The following is a 14,456-nucleotide window of genomic DNA, read 5'->3' as shown; positions in this document are numbered from 1 at the left end:
ACCCCAAAAAAATATGGGGAGAATTTCAAATAGATCACATAGCCATCACAAGCAAAAATAAAAGGACATTCTGAATGTGAGTACATGCAATGGATTCTTCAAGTCTGACCATCACTTGCTATAAGTACTAATTAGACCAGTCCCAAGGAACAGAAAAAAATTGTAAGACCGGACCCAGAATACTTGAATATAAACAAAGACATAATTATTTAAGAAATTAATCAAAGTTCAACAGAAAATTGGACAGACCTTAATTTATACACATTGCTCAATTGTAAACATTCTTACAGTCATTTGCTTTCCCTAACTAGAGTTCTGATGTACAGCAAATGAACAGTATGCAGATCAGCATAAAGAGAAGAAGCAACTCAGTCACTATAAGAGCATACGTGATAAATCTACAGATTATGTAGCAAACACAAAGTTTTTAGGAATCAACATTGATTTTCAGCTAACATGGAGTGAACAATACAGAGGTACTAGCAAAAGTAATGTCATCAGCATGCTATGTTCTTAGGCCTTTAACACCAGTTTGTAACAACCAATGTCCTATGGCATCATACCTCAATTCTTATCTACGGGAGTTTTTTTCTGGAGATTGAAGGCAAAAAAATACAGACACAGTTTTCAAACTGCAGAAAAGGGCCATAAGAACAATGACTGGAAGTAGTAACCAGACCCATTGTAAAAAGCTGTTTAAAAAACTGAGACATCCTCACTGCACCTAGTGAGTAAATATACCAATCTGCAGTGCATGTCAGGGAAAATATTACTAAATATTGCACTAATAGTTCTTGCATATTACACAGTTAAAATGGAGATGCTGGGTCACAGATAGGCACAACAAAAGACCGTCACAAATCAGCTTTTGGCCAGCAAGGCCTTCGTCAAGAAAAGAGACCCCCCCCCCCCCCTCCCACACACACACACACACACACACACACACACGACTGCAGTCTCTGCCAACTGAAGCAATCTTGTGTGTGTGTGTGTGTGTGTGTGTGTGTGTGTGTGTGTGTGTGTGGGGAGGGGGGGGGGGAGGTCTCTTTTTTTTGAAAGTCTTGCTGGCCAAAACGTTATTTGTGACTCAGCATCTCCACTGTATGGTTAGTAGCAACTTTCCTTTTCATAATATTGTTACATTTCAGCCTAGATTTTCCATTGTTTGATTTTTACACAGTTAAAGATTACTTACAAGATTCATAGCAGTGGATAGCAAGGATGTATAATGCACAATATTAATGTCTGTTTGCTTAGGTTTAGAGGTGGACAGAAGCACATAGTTCAATATGGAGTCTCTAATTGAGTCAAGGGCCACAGCGTCATCTTCTCATCCCAGGAGTCCTCAGTGGGTGCCTTAGTGTGAGCTGCAGTGAAGAGTGGAACTGCTTTATATTTCAAGTGATCAGAAGCAGCCCACGAGTCATCAGTAGGTGCCTTCAGTGCGTGGACAGTGATGTAGGAAACGATATTTTGCATTGCAAGTTACCTGAAACAATTTGTGTGTAAATGAAGGAACATTATACAACGGAGAATTACTGAGAGAGGCAGTGCAGCTGTTGAGACACTAACTTCATATTCTGCAGGGTGGAGCTTCTCTGTTTGACCAAACTGATTTGGATTTGCTGTGGTTCTCCTAGATCACCAAGACAAAATGCTGGGATGTTTCCTTAATCATGGCCCATGTCTGATGACATATTCTATTTCCTTAAAGCATGTTACATATGCAGTTTGTTTTATTTAGGACTATGGATTGGCACTGCATTACTTTGACAAGTCCTGTATCATCATTATGTGATTCTTGGATGAATAAAGGTAAATACATAAATAAAAGAGGGATTTATGTTTCTTTTTCAACTTGGCGAGCCTCTTTTAAAACTAATCAGTTGATTTGGACATTGTATATTTTGAGACAAAAAAATTCATTTACATTTACTATTACATATACACTATGTGATCAAAACTTCCAGGACACCCCCGAAAACGTACGTTTTTCATATTAGGTGCACTGTGCTGCCACCTACTGCCAGGTACTCCATATCGGCAATCTCAGTAGTCGTTAGACATCGTGCGAGAGCAGAATGAGCAATCCACGGAACTCTCAGACTTCAAATGTGGTCAGACGATTAAGTGTCACTTCCGTTGTACATCTGTACATGAGATTTCCACACTCCTAAACATCCCTAGGTCCACTGTTTCTGATGTGATAGTGAAGTGGAAACGTGAAGAGACACGTACAGCACAAAAGCGTACAAGCTGATCACATCTGTTGACTGACAGAGCCTGCTGACAGTGAAGAGGGTCCTAATGTACACTCCTGGAAATTGAAATAAGAACACGGTGAATTCATTGTCCCAGAAAGGGGAAACTTTATTGACACATTCCTGGGGTCAGATACATCACATGATCACACTAACAGAACCACAGGCACATAGACACAGGCAACAGAGCATGCACAATGTCGGCACTAGTACAGTGTATATCCACCTTTCGCAGCAATGCAGGCTGCTATTCTCCCATTGAGACGATCGTAGAGATGCTGGATGTAGTCCTGTGGAACGGCTTGCCATGCCATTTCCACCTGGCGCCTCAGTTGGACCAGCGTTCGTGCTGGACGTGCAGACCACGTGAGACGACGCTTCATCCAGTCCCAAACATGCTCAATGGGGGACAGATCCGGAGATCTTGCTGGAAAGGGTAGTTGACTTACACCTTCTAGAGCACGTTGGGTGGCACGGGATACATGCGGACGTGCATTGTCCTGTTGGAACAGCAAGTTCCCTTGCTGGTCTAGGAATGGTAGAACGATGGGTTCGATGACGGTTTGGATGTACCGTGCACTATTCAGTGTCCCATCGACGATCACCAGTGGTGTACGGCCAGTGTAGGAGATCGCTCCCCACACCATGATGCCGGGTGTTGGCCCTGTGTGCCTCGGTCGTATGCAGTCCTGATTGTGGCGCTCACCTGCACGGCGCCAAACACGCATACGACCATCATTGGCACCAAGGCAGAAGCGACTCTCATCGCTGAAGACGACACGTCTCCATTCGTCCCTCCATTCACGCCTGTCGCGACACCACTGGAGGCGGGCTGCACGATGTTGGGGCGTGAGCGGAAGACGGCCTAACGGTGTGCGGGACCGTAGCCCAGCTTCATGGAGACGGTTGCGAATGGTCCTCGCCGATACCCCAGGAGCAACAGTGTCCCTAATTTGCTGGGAAGTGGCGGTGCGGTCCCCTACGGCACTGCGTAGGATCCTACGGTCTTGGCGTGCATCCGTGCGTCGCTGCGGTCCGGTCCCAGGTCGACGGGCTCGTGCACCTTCCGCCGACCACTGGCGACAACGTCGATGTACTGTGGAGACCTCACGCCCCATGTGTTGAGCAATTCGGCGGTACGTCCACCCGGCCTCCCGCATGCCCACTATACGCCCTCGCTCAAAGTCCGTCAACTGCACATACGGTTCACGTCCACGCTGTCGCGGCATGCTACCAGTGTTAAAGACTGCGATGGAGCTCCGTATGCCACGGCAGACTGGCTGACACTGACGGCGGCGGTGCACAAATGCTGCGCAGCTAGCGCCTTTCGACGGCCAACACCGCGGTTCCTGGTGTGTCCGCTGTGCCGTGCGTGTGATCATTGCTTGTACAGCCCTCTCGCAGTGTCCGGAGCAAGTATGGTGGGTCTGACACACCGGTGTCAATGTGTTCTTTTTTCCATTTCCAGGAGTGTATAATAGGCAGACATCTACCCAAAACATCACACAGGAATTCCAAAATGCATCAGGGTTCACTGCAAGTACTATGACAGTTAGGCGGGAGGTGAGAAAACTTGGATTTCATGGTTGAGCAGCTGCTCATAAGCCACTCATCATGCCAGTAAATGCCAGACAATGCCTTGCTTGGTGTAAGGATTGTAAACATTGGACGATTGAACAGTGGAGTGATGAATCCCGGTACACAATGTGGCGATCCGATGGCAGGGTGTGGGTATGGCTGAATGCCCAGTGAACATCATCTGCCAGCACGTGTAGTGCCAACAGTAAGATTCGGAGGCAGCAGTGTTTGGTGTAGTCGTGTTTTTCACGGAGGGGGCTTGCACCCCTTGTTGTTTTGCATGGCACTATCAGAGCACAGACCATGATGTTTTAAGCACCTTCTTGCTTCCCACCACTGAAGAGCAATTTGAGAATGGTGATTGCATCTTTCAACACGATTGAGCGCCTATTCATAATGCACAGCCTGTGGCAGAGTAGTTACTTGAAAATAACATCCCTGTAATGAACTGCCATGCGCAGAGTCCTGACCTGAATCCTATGGAATACCTTTGGGATGTTTAGGAATGCCAAGTTCACACCAGGACTCACCGATCGACATCGATACCTCTCCTCAGAGCAACATTCCATGAAGAATGGGCTGCCATTCCCCAAGAAACCTTCCAGCACCTGATTGAATGTATGCCTGCGAGAGTGGAAGCTGTCATCAAGGCTAAGGGTGGGCGAACATCATATTGAATTCCAGCATTACCGATGGAGGGTGCCACAAACTTTTAAGTCATTTTCAGCCAGGTGTCCGGATACTTTTGATCGCATATTGGACATCCATGGTCTAGAAATCACTGAAAAGCACATGGCAGACAGTTTATACCTACGCACCAATCTTAGGGCCTCTTTCCACTGCAATTGTGTGTGTGTGTGTGTGTGTGTGTGTGTGTGTGTGTGTGTGTGTGTGTGTGTGTGTGTGTGTGTGTGTAGCATGGGAAGAGTGACCATTTTGCCTCTACATGAATTGTAATTTGTATAATCTTGTCTCTGTTGTACCTACAGGAACAATATCCAAGCTGCAGTAGTACATTCATACATTGTTCACTTAATACTGATTCTTGAAACTTTGAAAATAGGTTTCCACAGATTAGCTAGCATCTATCTTCAGATGTTAGTCAGTTCAGGTTTTTCAGTATTTCAATGACTTTCTCTCACGGATAAAACAAAACTGACATTATTTGAACTCCCATTCTTTGTATAGGCATGCAGTCAATGTCTTATCTGGTACAGGTTCCACACACTTCAGTAATATTCTAGGGTGGGTTGAACAAGTACACTGTCCAGTCTTTGTTAATGTGAGAACCTCTGAAAAGCCTGAATTACCACTTTTTGAAGCAGGGACTACCACAAAATGTGCAGGAAGAGAGTCAGTTAGGTTGTGCAAGGTACCAACTGGACCGTGCCGCTTCCAGTGTTGTAGCTGGCTGTACTAGGTTGCTCAGTTGAGGGACTGAGGCACAAACAGCCCAATCAAGGTGATACCACAGATTTTGATTTGGATTTAAGGTTGGGGAGTTTGGTCACCAGGGAAGTATGGTAATCTCATTCTGATGTTCTTCAATCAGAAGTGTACACTGTGAGCTTTGTGACACATTCCATGTCTTGCTGGTAGATGACATTGTGCTCTGATGAAAAACAAAATGCATGTAAGGGTGGACATGATCCTCAAGTATAGATGCACATTTATGTTGAGCCATTGTGCTTTCCAGAATGACAAGAACATTCAGGGGATGCCACGAAAATATTCCCAAGATCATAACATGCACTCCCGCGGCCTGGAATCTGCCGATGACCCAATGGCCGGCCGGCCGATGGAGCATAAAGTGTGATTTATCTAAAAAGGCCACATGCCACCACTTGGCGGCTGTCCAGTTGAGGTAGTAGTGTGCAAATTTCAGCCTTCATCACTGAAAAATAGAAAGCAGCACGGGTGCATGAACTAGGTGCCTACTGTAGAGACCTGTATGCAGCATCATTAGCTGATAGTTGTCAAGGAGACAGTGAGGGTGGGGGAGGGGGGGGAAGAGTGGAAAAGGAGAGAAGTAGAAGTGGGGACGAGGGGGAAAACTAGTCGGTAGAAGATTGTATAACTCTGGAACAGGAGCAGGGAAGGGGATAGGTAGGTGACAGATACTAGTGAAGGCTGAGGCCACGGGGGTTGTGGGAAAGTATATTGCTGGAAGTGATCCCCCCCCCCCCCCCTGCCCTCCCCCCTATGCAATTCAGAAAAGCTGGTGTTGGTAGGAAGGATCAGATGGCAAAGGGAATGAAACTGGCATTGAAGTGAAGCATGTTGTGTTGGGCAGCGTGTTCAGCAACTAGGTAGTCCAATTGTCTCTTGGCCACAGTTTATCGGTGGCCATTCATGCGAACAGACGGCCTGTCAGTTGTCATGTCCCTGCCGTAGATAATAGCACTGTGGTTGAACCTTAGTTTGTAGATCACACGACTGCTTTGACAGGTAGCCCGCCCTTGATGGGATAGTAGATGCCTGTGACTGGATTGGAGTAGGTGATGGTGAGAGGCTGTATGGGGCAGGTGTTGCATCTAGGTCTATTGCAGGGATATGAGCCATGAGGTAAGGGGTTGAGAGCAGGGGTGGAGTATGGGTGGACAAGGATATAGCATGGGTTCAGTGGGTGGCAGAATACCACTGTGGGTGGGATAGGGGGTAGGATATTCCTCGTTTCAGGACATAATGAGAGGTAGTCACAACTTTGGTGGAGAATGTGGATAAGATGCTCCGGTTATGAGAGGTGGACGATGACTGGAGAGAAAAGGCATGGTAAATCTGTTTCTGTACAAGTTTGGGATGATAATTACAGTCTGCAAAGGCCTCAGTAAGACCCGAAGTATATTTGGAGATGGACTGTTCATTGCTACAGATTTGACTGCCACGGGGGCTATGCTGTTTGGAAGGATCTTCACAGTATGGAATGGGTGGCAGCTGTCGAAGTGGAGGTATTGCTGGTGGTTGGTAGGTCTGACATCTTTGAGGTAGAGGTCAACATTGAGGAAGTTTGCTTATTAGGTTGAGGAGGACTAGGTGAAGGGAATGAGGAAGAAGCAGTTGAGGTTCTGGAGGAAAGTGGATAGCATATCCTCAAGAATACACAGCTGTTTACAAAGAATTTCTGTTTGGAATTTGACAATCAGTGCAGAATTTATGTCAAGAAATTAAAGAGAGCTCTCGGAAAACAGGGCACGTATCTGATCAAGAATGGTGAAATTAAAGCATCTTTAAGTATTTTTTGAAACACTAGCAATAAAGCCAATGATGAATGCTCATTGTGGGATGTTGTCATTATTACTTTCCATTTGAAGACTGGTTTGATACAGCTCTTTATTCTAGTCTATCCTCTACAAGCCTACTATTGCAGTCTACAATTATTTGAACACTTACTATAATCAAGTTTGTCTCTCCCTTCAAGTTTCCCTCCTTCTTCCCCCCCCGACCCCCACCCCCCACAATTACCAAATTAACTATCATTTGATGCCACAGGACATGTCCTACCAGCCTCTCTCCTCTTTCAGTCAATCTGTGGCACATATTCCTTCCTCTCCCCAATTCAGTTCTGTACCTCAGTTATCCACTCCACCCATCCAATTTCCAGCAATCACACCACAGTTCAAAAACTTCTACTCTTATGTGAACATTTTACCATCTGCATTTCATTGCTGTACAGTAATACACTTTGAGGGATAAGCTATAAAAAACGTGCACTACAGATGCTACTTTTACGTGATCAAGCGCAATGGACCATGTGCTGCTACAAGTTTCCTTTTCCATTGTCTTATAGCCAATGCTGCCATCTGTCCACCTCTATCCCTAACTGTTGCACTTCTTCCACCTCTTCCTTGGTCTTTCCAGATGTCTCCTACCTGCAGGAATGAAATCCAGGAGCTTCTGTGACCACTTGTCTTCTATCTGAGCCACACATCTAACCCACTGCAGTCGCTTGCATCTGATTATTCTTGCTATATAGGCACCTCGGTACAGTTTGTCTAGTTCATGGTTGTTGGTTGATTTTGAGAGGAGGAGGGGGGGGGGAGGGGAGGGGGGGGGACTTAACAGTGAAGTTTCGGTCCCATCAGTTTATAGAAGGATGGGGAAGGGAAACAACCATGCCCTTTCAAAGGGACCATCCTGGCATTTGCCTGAAATGATTGGGGAAATCGTGGAAAACCTAAATCGTGATGGCCGGACACAGGTTTTAACTGTCGTCCTCCCAAATGCGAGTTCAGTGGGCTAACCACTGTGCCACCTCGCTTGGTAGCTCGTGGTTGTGTCTGATCCTCCATTTACCAATGTTTGTATTCAACGTCAGACCAAAGACCTTCCCCAGCACTTTTCTCTCAAATACGATACATTTATGAAAGTCCTGCTTTCAGATACCCTGTCTCTTATGGCCATATAGCACCAAAAATTGTATCAGAGTTTTATACAGCCAAATTTTAACTAGTCTCAAGAGGAAGCAGTTGTTTAGGCTGTAGAAGGATTTGTTTCCTGCATGTATCTCTACTTTGTATGACGAGTTCTCGGTGAAAAGTGCTCCCATTTATTTAAATTGGTTGATCCTCGTGTAGAACCGATCTTCCACATGCAGTGACTGTAGTTGTCCAGTATCCTGACATTGTCAACAGTTCATAATGAGGTAATCTGCCTCGGCTTTGATTAAGAGTAGCCCAAATTTGCTGGTGGCCATCTCCAATGGCTGGTCACTTGTTTCAATTCCTCCTCACAGCTGCTCAAGCACGCATCCTCTGCAGAGGCTAGATACCTTCTCTTTGACTTGGATCCCTTCAAAGTTCTGTTTAAGAGACTGAAGTGTGAGGACATGAAGGACAAAACTGAAGAGGGTAGGAGATAAACCATCACCTTGCCCAATACTCATCACAATTTCTAAGTCACCATTTTCCATCTTCATCTTATTGTGTGTGTAACTCTGCCAGATCTTTACCATGTTGATGAGCTTCTGTGACACACCAAAACCCTTTAGATAACCAAACACGTTCTTGCGGTGTATGTAATCAGATGCCTTCTTGAAATCTACACATTCCAATATTTAAATCTGTACATAAGAACAGGTTAGGCAACTTCCTTATTACAGGACTAAGGAAATGTGAGCGTTAATTAAATCAACATCCTAGTCATATTATTTTAACTTGCTTTACTGTGTTAACAACTGTCAGGGAGCCTGGAGAGCGATATGAGGAATTATTTAGGTATAGTTGACCAACACCTGTCCTCTAGCAGATTCAGATTCGGGCTCCTAGCCCCGAAGCTTACTTCCTATTGCCACAGTGTGTTACTTCTAAAAGGAAAGACCTCCATTTTCTGTCAGTTTCTAGATTTTGTTACATAGTTTACATCATTGTGGTTTTACACCTAGACACTTTCAAGTGACCGAAAATGTGGGGTCGGGGGTAAAAGTGAAGCTCATTACATCATATGAGGTCTACTTACAGCTTGGATAGGAATTTTTCTTGACATCCTGCCCATTTAACAAAACGTCAATCATTTTCATAGCAACACCTAATAAAACATTGTTGAAAGTGTGACAACAGCGGAAAGCATGAAGGTTACTTTTGAACAGACCTTGGCACTATTTCCACTGTTCCATATAGTGACCCACTTACTTCACCATGCCATCGTCAAGGGTCCGTATGTGTCCCATCAAAGACAGTGATTTTCAAGTTTTTGTGGCTTGACATTTGTACTGGACGTTATCTTCAAATACAGATCCTAGGTTGGAGTTTCATTCTTTTCTGCATTCCCATCATCCATAGGCTTACCATACATCCTGGATTAGTCCCAGTTTTTAGTGCTGTCTGGGGTGGCAGAATTTTATAATGCTGAGACTTTTCTTTTTCTCGTATACCTATATGTTTTTGACATCACATTCTGAAACATTCTCTTATGTGTCTCTCTCTCTCTCTCTCTCTCTCTCTCTGTCACCCTTGGGGCAATTGCTGAAGTCTAAGGGGTCAACAAACGAAAGTGTGACAGAGAAAACAGCTAAACACAGAGAGAAAACAACTAAACACAGGAAGGGCGTTAATGCTGCTGCCTTACCAAATAGAAGAGATTTTTTGAAGTCAAAGTTCCAAATAACAGTGATATAAAAAAGAGCTACTAGGGATTCTACATTTTCATTCCACACTTTTGGACAAGAAAACTGTTGTGACTCGCCGATCTTTCAAAGTGCCGCTGCGCAGTTACGTGCGTCCTCTACATGCGGCGCTGTCTGCCAGCCATGCAGCAGCAGCGCCACCTAAGCGGCCAGCCAGCCAGTGGCCACTAGACTTGGACTCAGTTATGATTTGACTGTTAAAGTGTACACACGTCTTACTCTGTTTACTTGATCTGTGACTTTCATGCATTGTGTCTTCCTTAAAATATATTTGTTCAACTTGAAGTTATTACAAGAACCCTTTCTGAAAAAGTTATATCTAGTAAAAAAGACAACTTAATACATGAGAATGTTTCTGGAAATTGTTTTAACTAATTTGCAACTAACAGAAACTTTAATTAATGAATTACAAACAAGCCCTGGGTAGAATTTTCTAACCATATTAAGAGGATCTGTTTTTGAAGTAAGAATAGTGGATTTTGAGAGATTTAAGCACGTTGTTACTAAATAAATACGCACGCACTGAAAATTAATTTTTTTATTCCAATATTTTACTACTACTACACAGTCAGTTTCAACATATAAAAATCTACTTCCTTACAGTGAACCACACAATAAATATATAGGAAATACTGCAGAGTGCAAACATTCACACTTTCACAACTATCAATCAACACCGCAGGTGCAAATCTGCCCAAAAAATGCTGCTGTGTGCCGAGGCAGACTTTGCCAGCAGCTTATCAGCAAACCACATCAAAAAGTACAGATGGACAGACAGACGTTCTCTACCAGTTACCAACTACCTAAGTAAATTGCCACTTAAAGTTCAGAGACAATCTGCAACTCCATTCTTCAGTACACATCAGTTTACAGAACATTTTAAAAACAGCAATATTAACAATACAAAAATAAAGCTATAAAATGTATACAGAATTTCACATTGTAAATACTAAATCAACACACATGATTATAAAACCGTCATTCTGAAGAAAAAGCACACTGAAATCTGACTGAGGTCAGTGTTACAAAAAACCTCAAAATTAAGTAAACATTGAAGTCAGAAGTTATAAGAATGTGACCATAGGGGGGGGAGGGTACTATAAAAAGTTAAAAATGGAGTATAGCTTTTGGAAGTATCAAATTGTAGTAATACCCCATCAAGTGATAGCTGAAACAGTTTATTAACATCTGAAGCTTAAAAACAAAATCCTGTAAACCTGAGGAACCAATTATTAGTTTCCTTGGTTGGCACACACCATACACACATTAAAAATCTGCAATAGCAAATTTTATTGATATGTATTACAAAAGACAGTCTTAAAAATATATATACCAAATACATACTTATACATCTCACAAACTGTTGCCCGAAAGAGCCCAGACACAAACCCAATCGAGAAATGTATACGTTATCTTTTCAACGTCAAAAATAGTGGCGACAAATGCATCACTTTCTAAATTTCCAGAAAAACTCCTTGTGAACAACCATAAAACATTTCATATTAAAAATTCAGATAATATTCCTTTCGAGAAGTCTAAACATCCAAATTAAAGTACATCAGGCCTCAAGGAATATTTCAATAGCTTAAATATTGTTCGTTTTCATTCATGTGCAATTCCTCATGATACAAAATTCTAATACAAAGGTGGCCAATTACAAGCTTTGAGTAAAATAAAGGAGATACAATCCAAATTTGACAGACGCATACTTCCAAAGAATTAATGTATTAAGAATGTGGCTTTGAGGCCACCACGAACCTTTTTATCCATTAAGTAGCAACACCCTCCCCCTCCTCCCCCCACAAACACTTTACCGCAGCAGAAAAGGTATTCACATTACAAAATTCATTGGTCCCTCAAACATGCAAAAACATAAAACAAAAACAAAATTTCTCTCTGCATCTCCTGATAAGTAGCTGTCATTACACACAAAACACTGAGGAGTTTGATGGACACAAACAAAACAAGTGGGAGACTATAGCTTCATTTCTCCTTCAGACTATCTCCACAAACTAACAACAAAACTAAATCCTACAAGTTTTATCTTAATACTGGCTTCTAATTCATATAAAAATAAATATTTTTAAACACAGCAGCAGTAAGTAATAAGGACCACAACTCTATTTCAACTTCACTTCATTAAACCTGGAAGAGAGATTCTGTTGACCAAAATTCAGTAAAAGCAGACTCTGCTAAATAACATCCCACAAACATAAAAATAAACAGCCTAAAAATTTTGTTCTGCGCACTAACATAATTTCAAAAATTACAAATCAGTCATGTCTGGTATTGCGGACAAGTCTCTCGTGAACCTCAAGTGTCTTTTTCAACTGTAAAACTGTCTGGCAAGACAGTTTTATAATAAAATGGAACACAAATTCTTAACCTGAAAACATGGAAGAGAATGAGACCACAAAGACAGAGGGCTCAGAAAGCAAGAGATGCAATTGGCTGGCCCACGTCTTGAGTTTGAATCTGTAACCAGCGGCAGGTGTTGGGAAGTGTGCCTGGTGATTTGAAGGATTATTTTTGTGTTGGAAGTTCATGATTAAAAAAACTTTGAGAAGAACATTTAGGTAATACTGTTCTAAATGTCAGGGGTGCTCAGAGCATTCAAGGTTCTAAATACTCCAACAGAATAAATATTTTATCTAGTTAATTTCAAACCACCTTTGCTAAGTGGGCACATGATAGTCTGAATAGCCACATTAGGAATACGGATAATGATGGATTGGATTTACTGAAGATAAAGTGTTAACCAAATCCATCATCATCATCATCAATACTCTTCACTTGTGAATTACCTCAGATCACTTCCCACACTCCTCACATACAGAGTTCACTTCCTTTTTTTTATATACATTTAGTTAAATGAGCATCATCCATTAAATAATAACCACAATACAATACATTTTATTACTGCATGAACAATTTGATATTAAGCACATTTACACATGTTTACCAGGATTCATTTTAAGATTTCTGCACCTGAACAAAGGGGATTTTTTTTTTTTTATGGAATTTTGATTCTTTTGAGCTGAGAATTTGTACTGGACTTACTAACATCAAAGCAACATTATAACTAATACTGCAAGTCACTTCCCCAAAAACGCAGCACAAACTCAATTTTTAAGAAGTAACACCAAACTGTCAAAGGACTCCTTGTGGAGGGACAAGAGCACACTCGAGATTCCGTCGACACTCCATTCAGAACTCTTGACAGTTTCGGGACGGCGAGTGGAGTGAGCCTAGTCTAGGTCCGTTCAGTCATTGCCGTCTCCATGCAGTGGCCCGGCTGCAGCGGTGCAGCGCTCTGAGCTGTGCGCTCCGTCACCTGCAGACAAAGAGAAGAATCTATTAGTCACTTCACACTACTGAATACTTGAGCATAACAAGATATGGACATTACACTGCACTAGCCCTGCAGTATAATTAGAGGTAGCTAATAGTCCACTGAAAAATGACAAGATGCAGGTTTTTTGCCCTTTTGATTAAATGGGTGTGGTTCCATTTACCACAATTCTGTCATACTATAATTTTTGGTAGTAGATGTGATTTAGGTTAAGGTCCAAGGTGTCACACCCTGGTGCACGTGAGCCCTCATTTGTGAGTCACCAGGTGGCAGGTGTGGGGGAGTGGCATTTCAAATTACACGATACAGCTTTAAAAACAGAAATGTTGAACAGGCTGGTTGTGTAGCGCAACAGTTAAGGTACAGTCCTCACATGTAAAGGTTGTGGGTTTGAATCTTGTCATATGCCATGAAGTTTATTTTTATTCAGTTTATTGGTATAAATAATTTTCTTTTTATTTCTATTACTCTGTCACATCATTTTAAGCACTGTATTTAACTTTTTCAATTCTCTAATTTTTCTTATTTTTTCCCTGCTTTGAATCATTGTTCACGTGATTTTAATTATTGTTATGTAATAACTTTGATATAATTTCTTCTGTTTTGTCACCTTTTACTTTTGTCCATGTTACTGTGTTCATTATTTGTATTCCTCATTTTGCTGGAATTTTACTTCACTTACAACCCCTTCGTTCGTTTCAATCTTCATCGATGTTATTTTGTCTATACTGCAATTACAATGCACGTTTTAAATTTTTGTATCACAATTACCATCCAAAGAATCTTGTAATGAAAAATACATTTCTGGCACAAAAAAATTTTTTTTGGCACAACTGCACAGTCAACATGAATAGATTATTTCATCTTTTAATTTACACCACCAAATTGGCATTTCCAAATGTTTGAATATTGTGACAGATAAATAAAAATTATTAAAGTTACATGCAAAATGATTCTAGGTGGAAAAAGAATTACTAGAAGAAAAAAATGAGAGCAATTTTAACAGTTAATATGATTAAAATGATGTGACAATAATGATTGAAGTCATTTCGGTAAAGATCTAAAAATAAATTTCGAAGCACCTGACGAGATTTGAATCCAAAACCTTTTGCGTATGAGAACTGTACCGTAATGGTTATACTAC

At 41.9% G+C, this 14,456-nt stretch overlaps 1 protein-coding gene across 2 annotated transcripts in view; it reads right to left on the bottom strand.

The window, feature by feature from the left end:
- Positions 1-10,483: 10,483 nt before the first annotated feature.
- LOC126427907 (NPC intracellular cholesterol transporter 1-like) overlaps positions 10,484-14,456 on the bottom strand; it is a 61,742-nt gene continuing 57,769 nt past the window's right edge. For both annotated transcript variants that reach the window (XM_050089796.1, XM_050089797.1), the window contains exon 12: positions 10,484-13,294. Coding sequence is in view for 1 of the 2 variants with exons in the window: in XM_050089797.1 (XP_049945754.1) it covers positions 13,214-13,294 (81 nt within the window). In the remaining variant the exon portion in view is untranslated. The remainder of the gene's footprint in view (positions 13,295-14,456) is intronic.

The sequence above is a fragment of the Schistocerca serialis genome, chromosome 12, assembly GCF_023864345.2.
Source record: "Schistocerca serialis cubense isolate TAMUIC-IGC-003099 chromosome 12, iqSchSeri2.2, whole genome shotgun sequence".
NCBI lineage: Eukaryota > Metazoa > Arthropoda > Insecta > Orthoptera > Acrididae > Schistocerca > Schistocerca serialis.
Note: the sequence above shows the minus strand (reverse complement) of the source record. Positions and strands in the feature narration are given on the sequence as shown.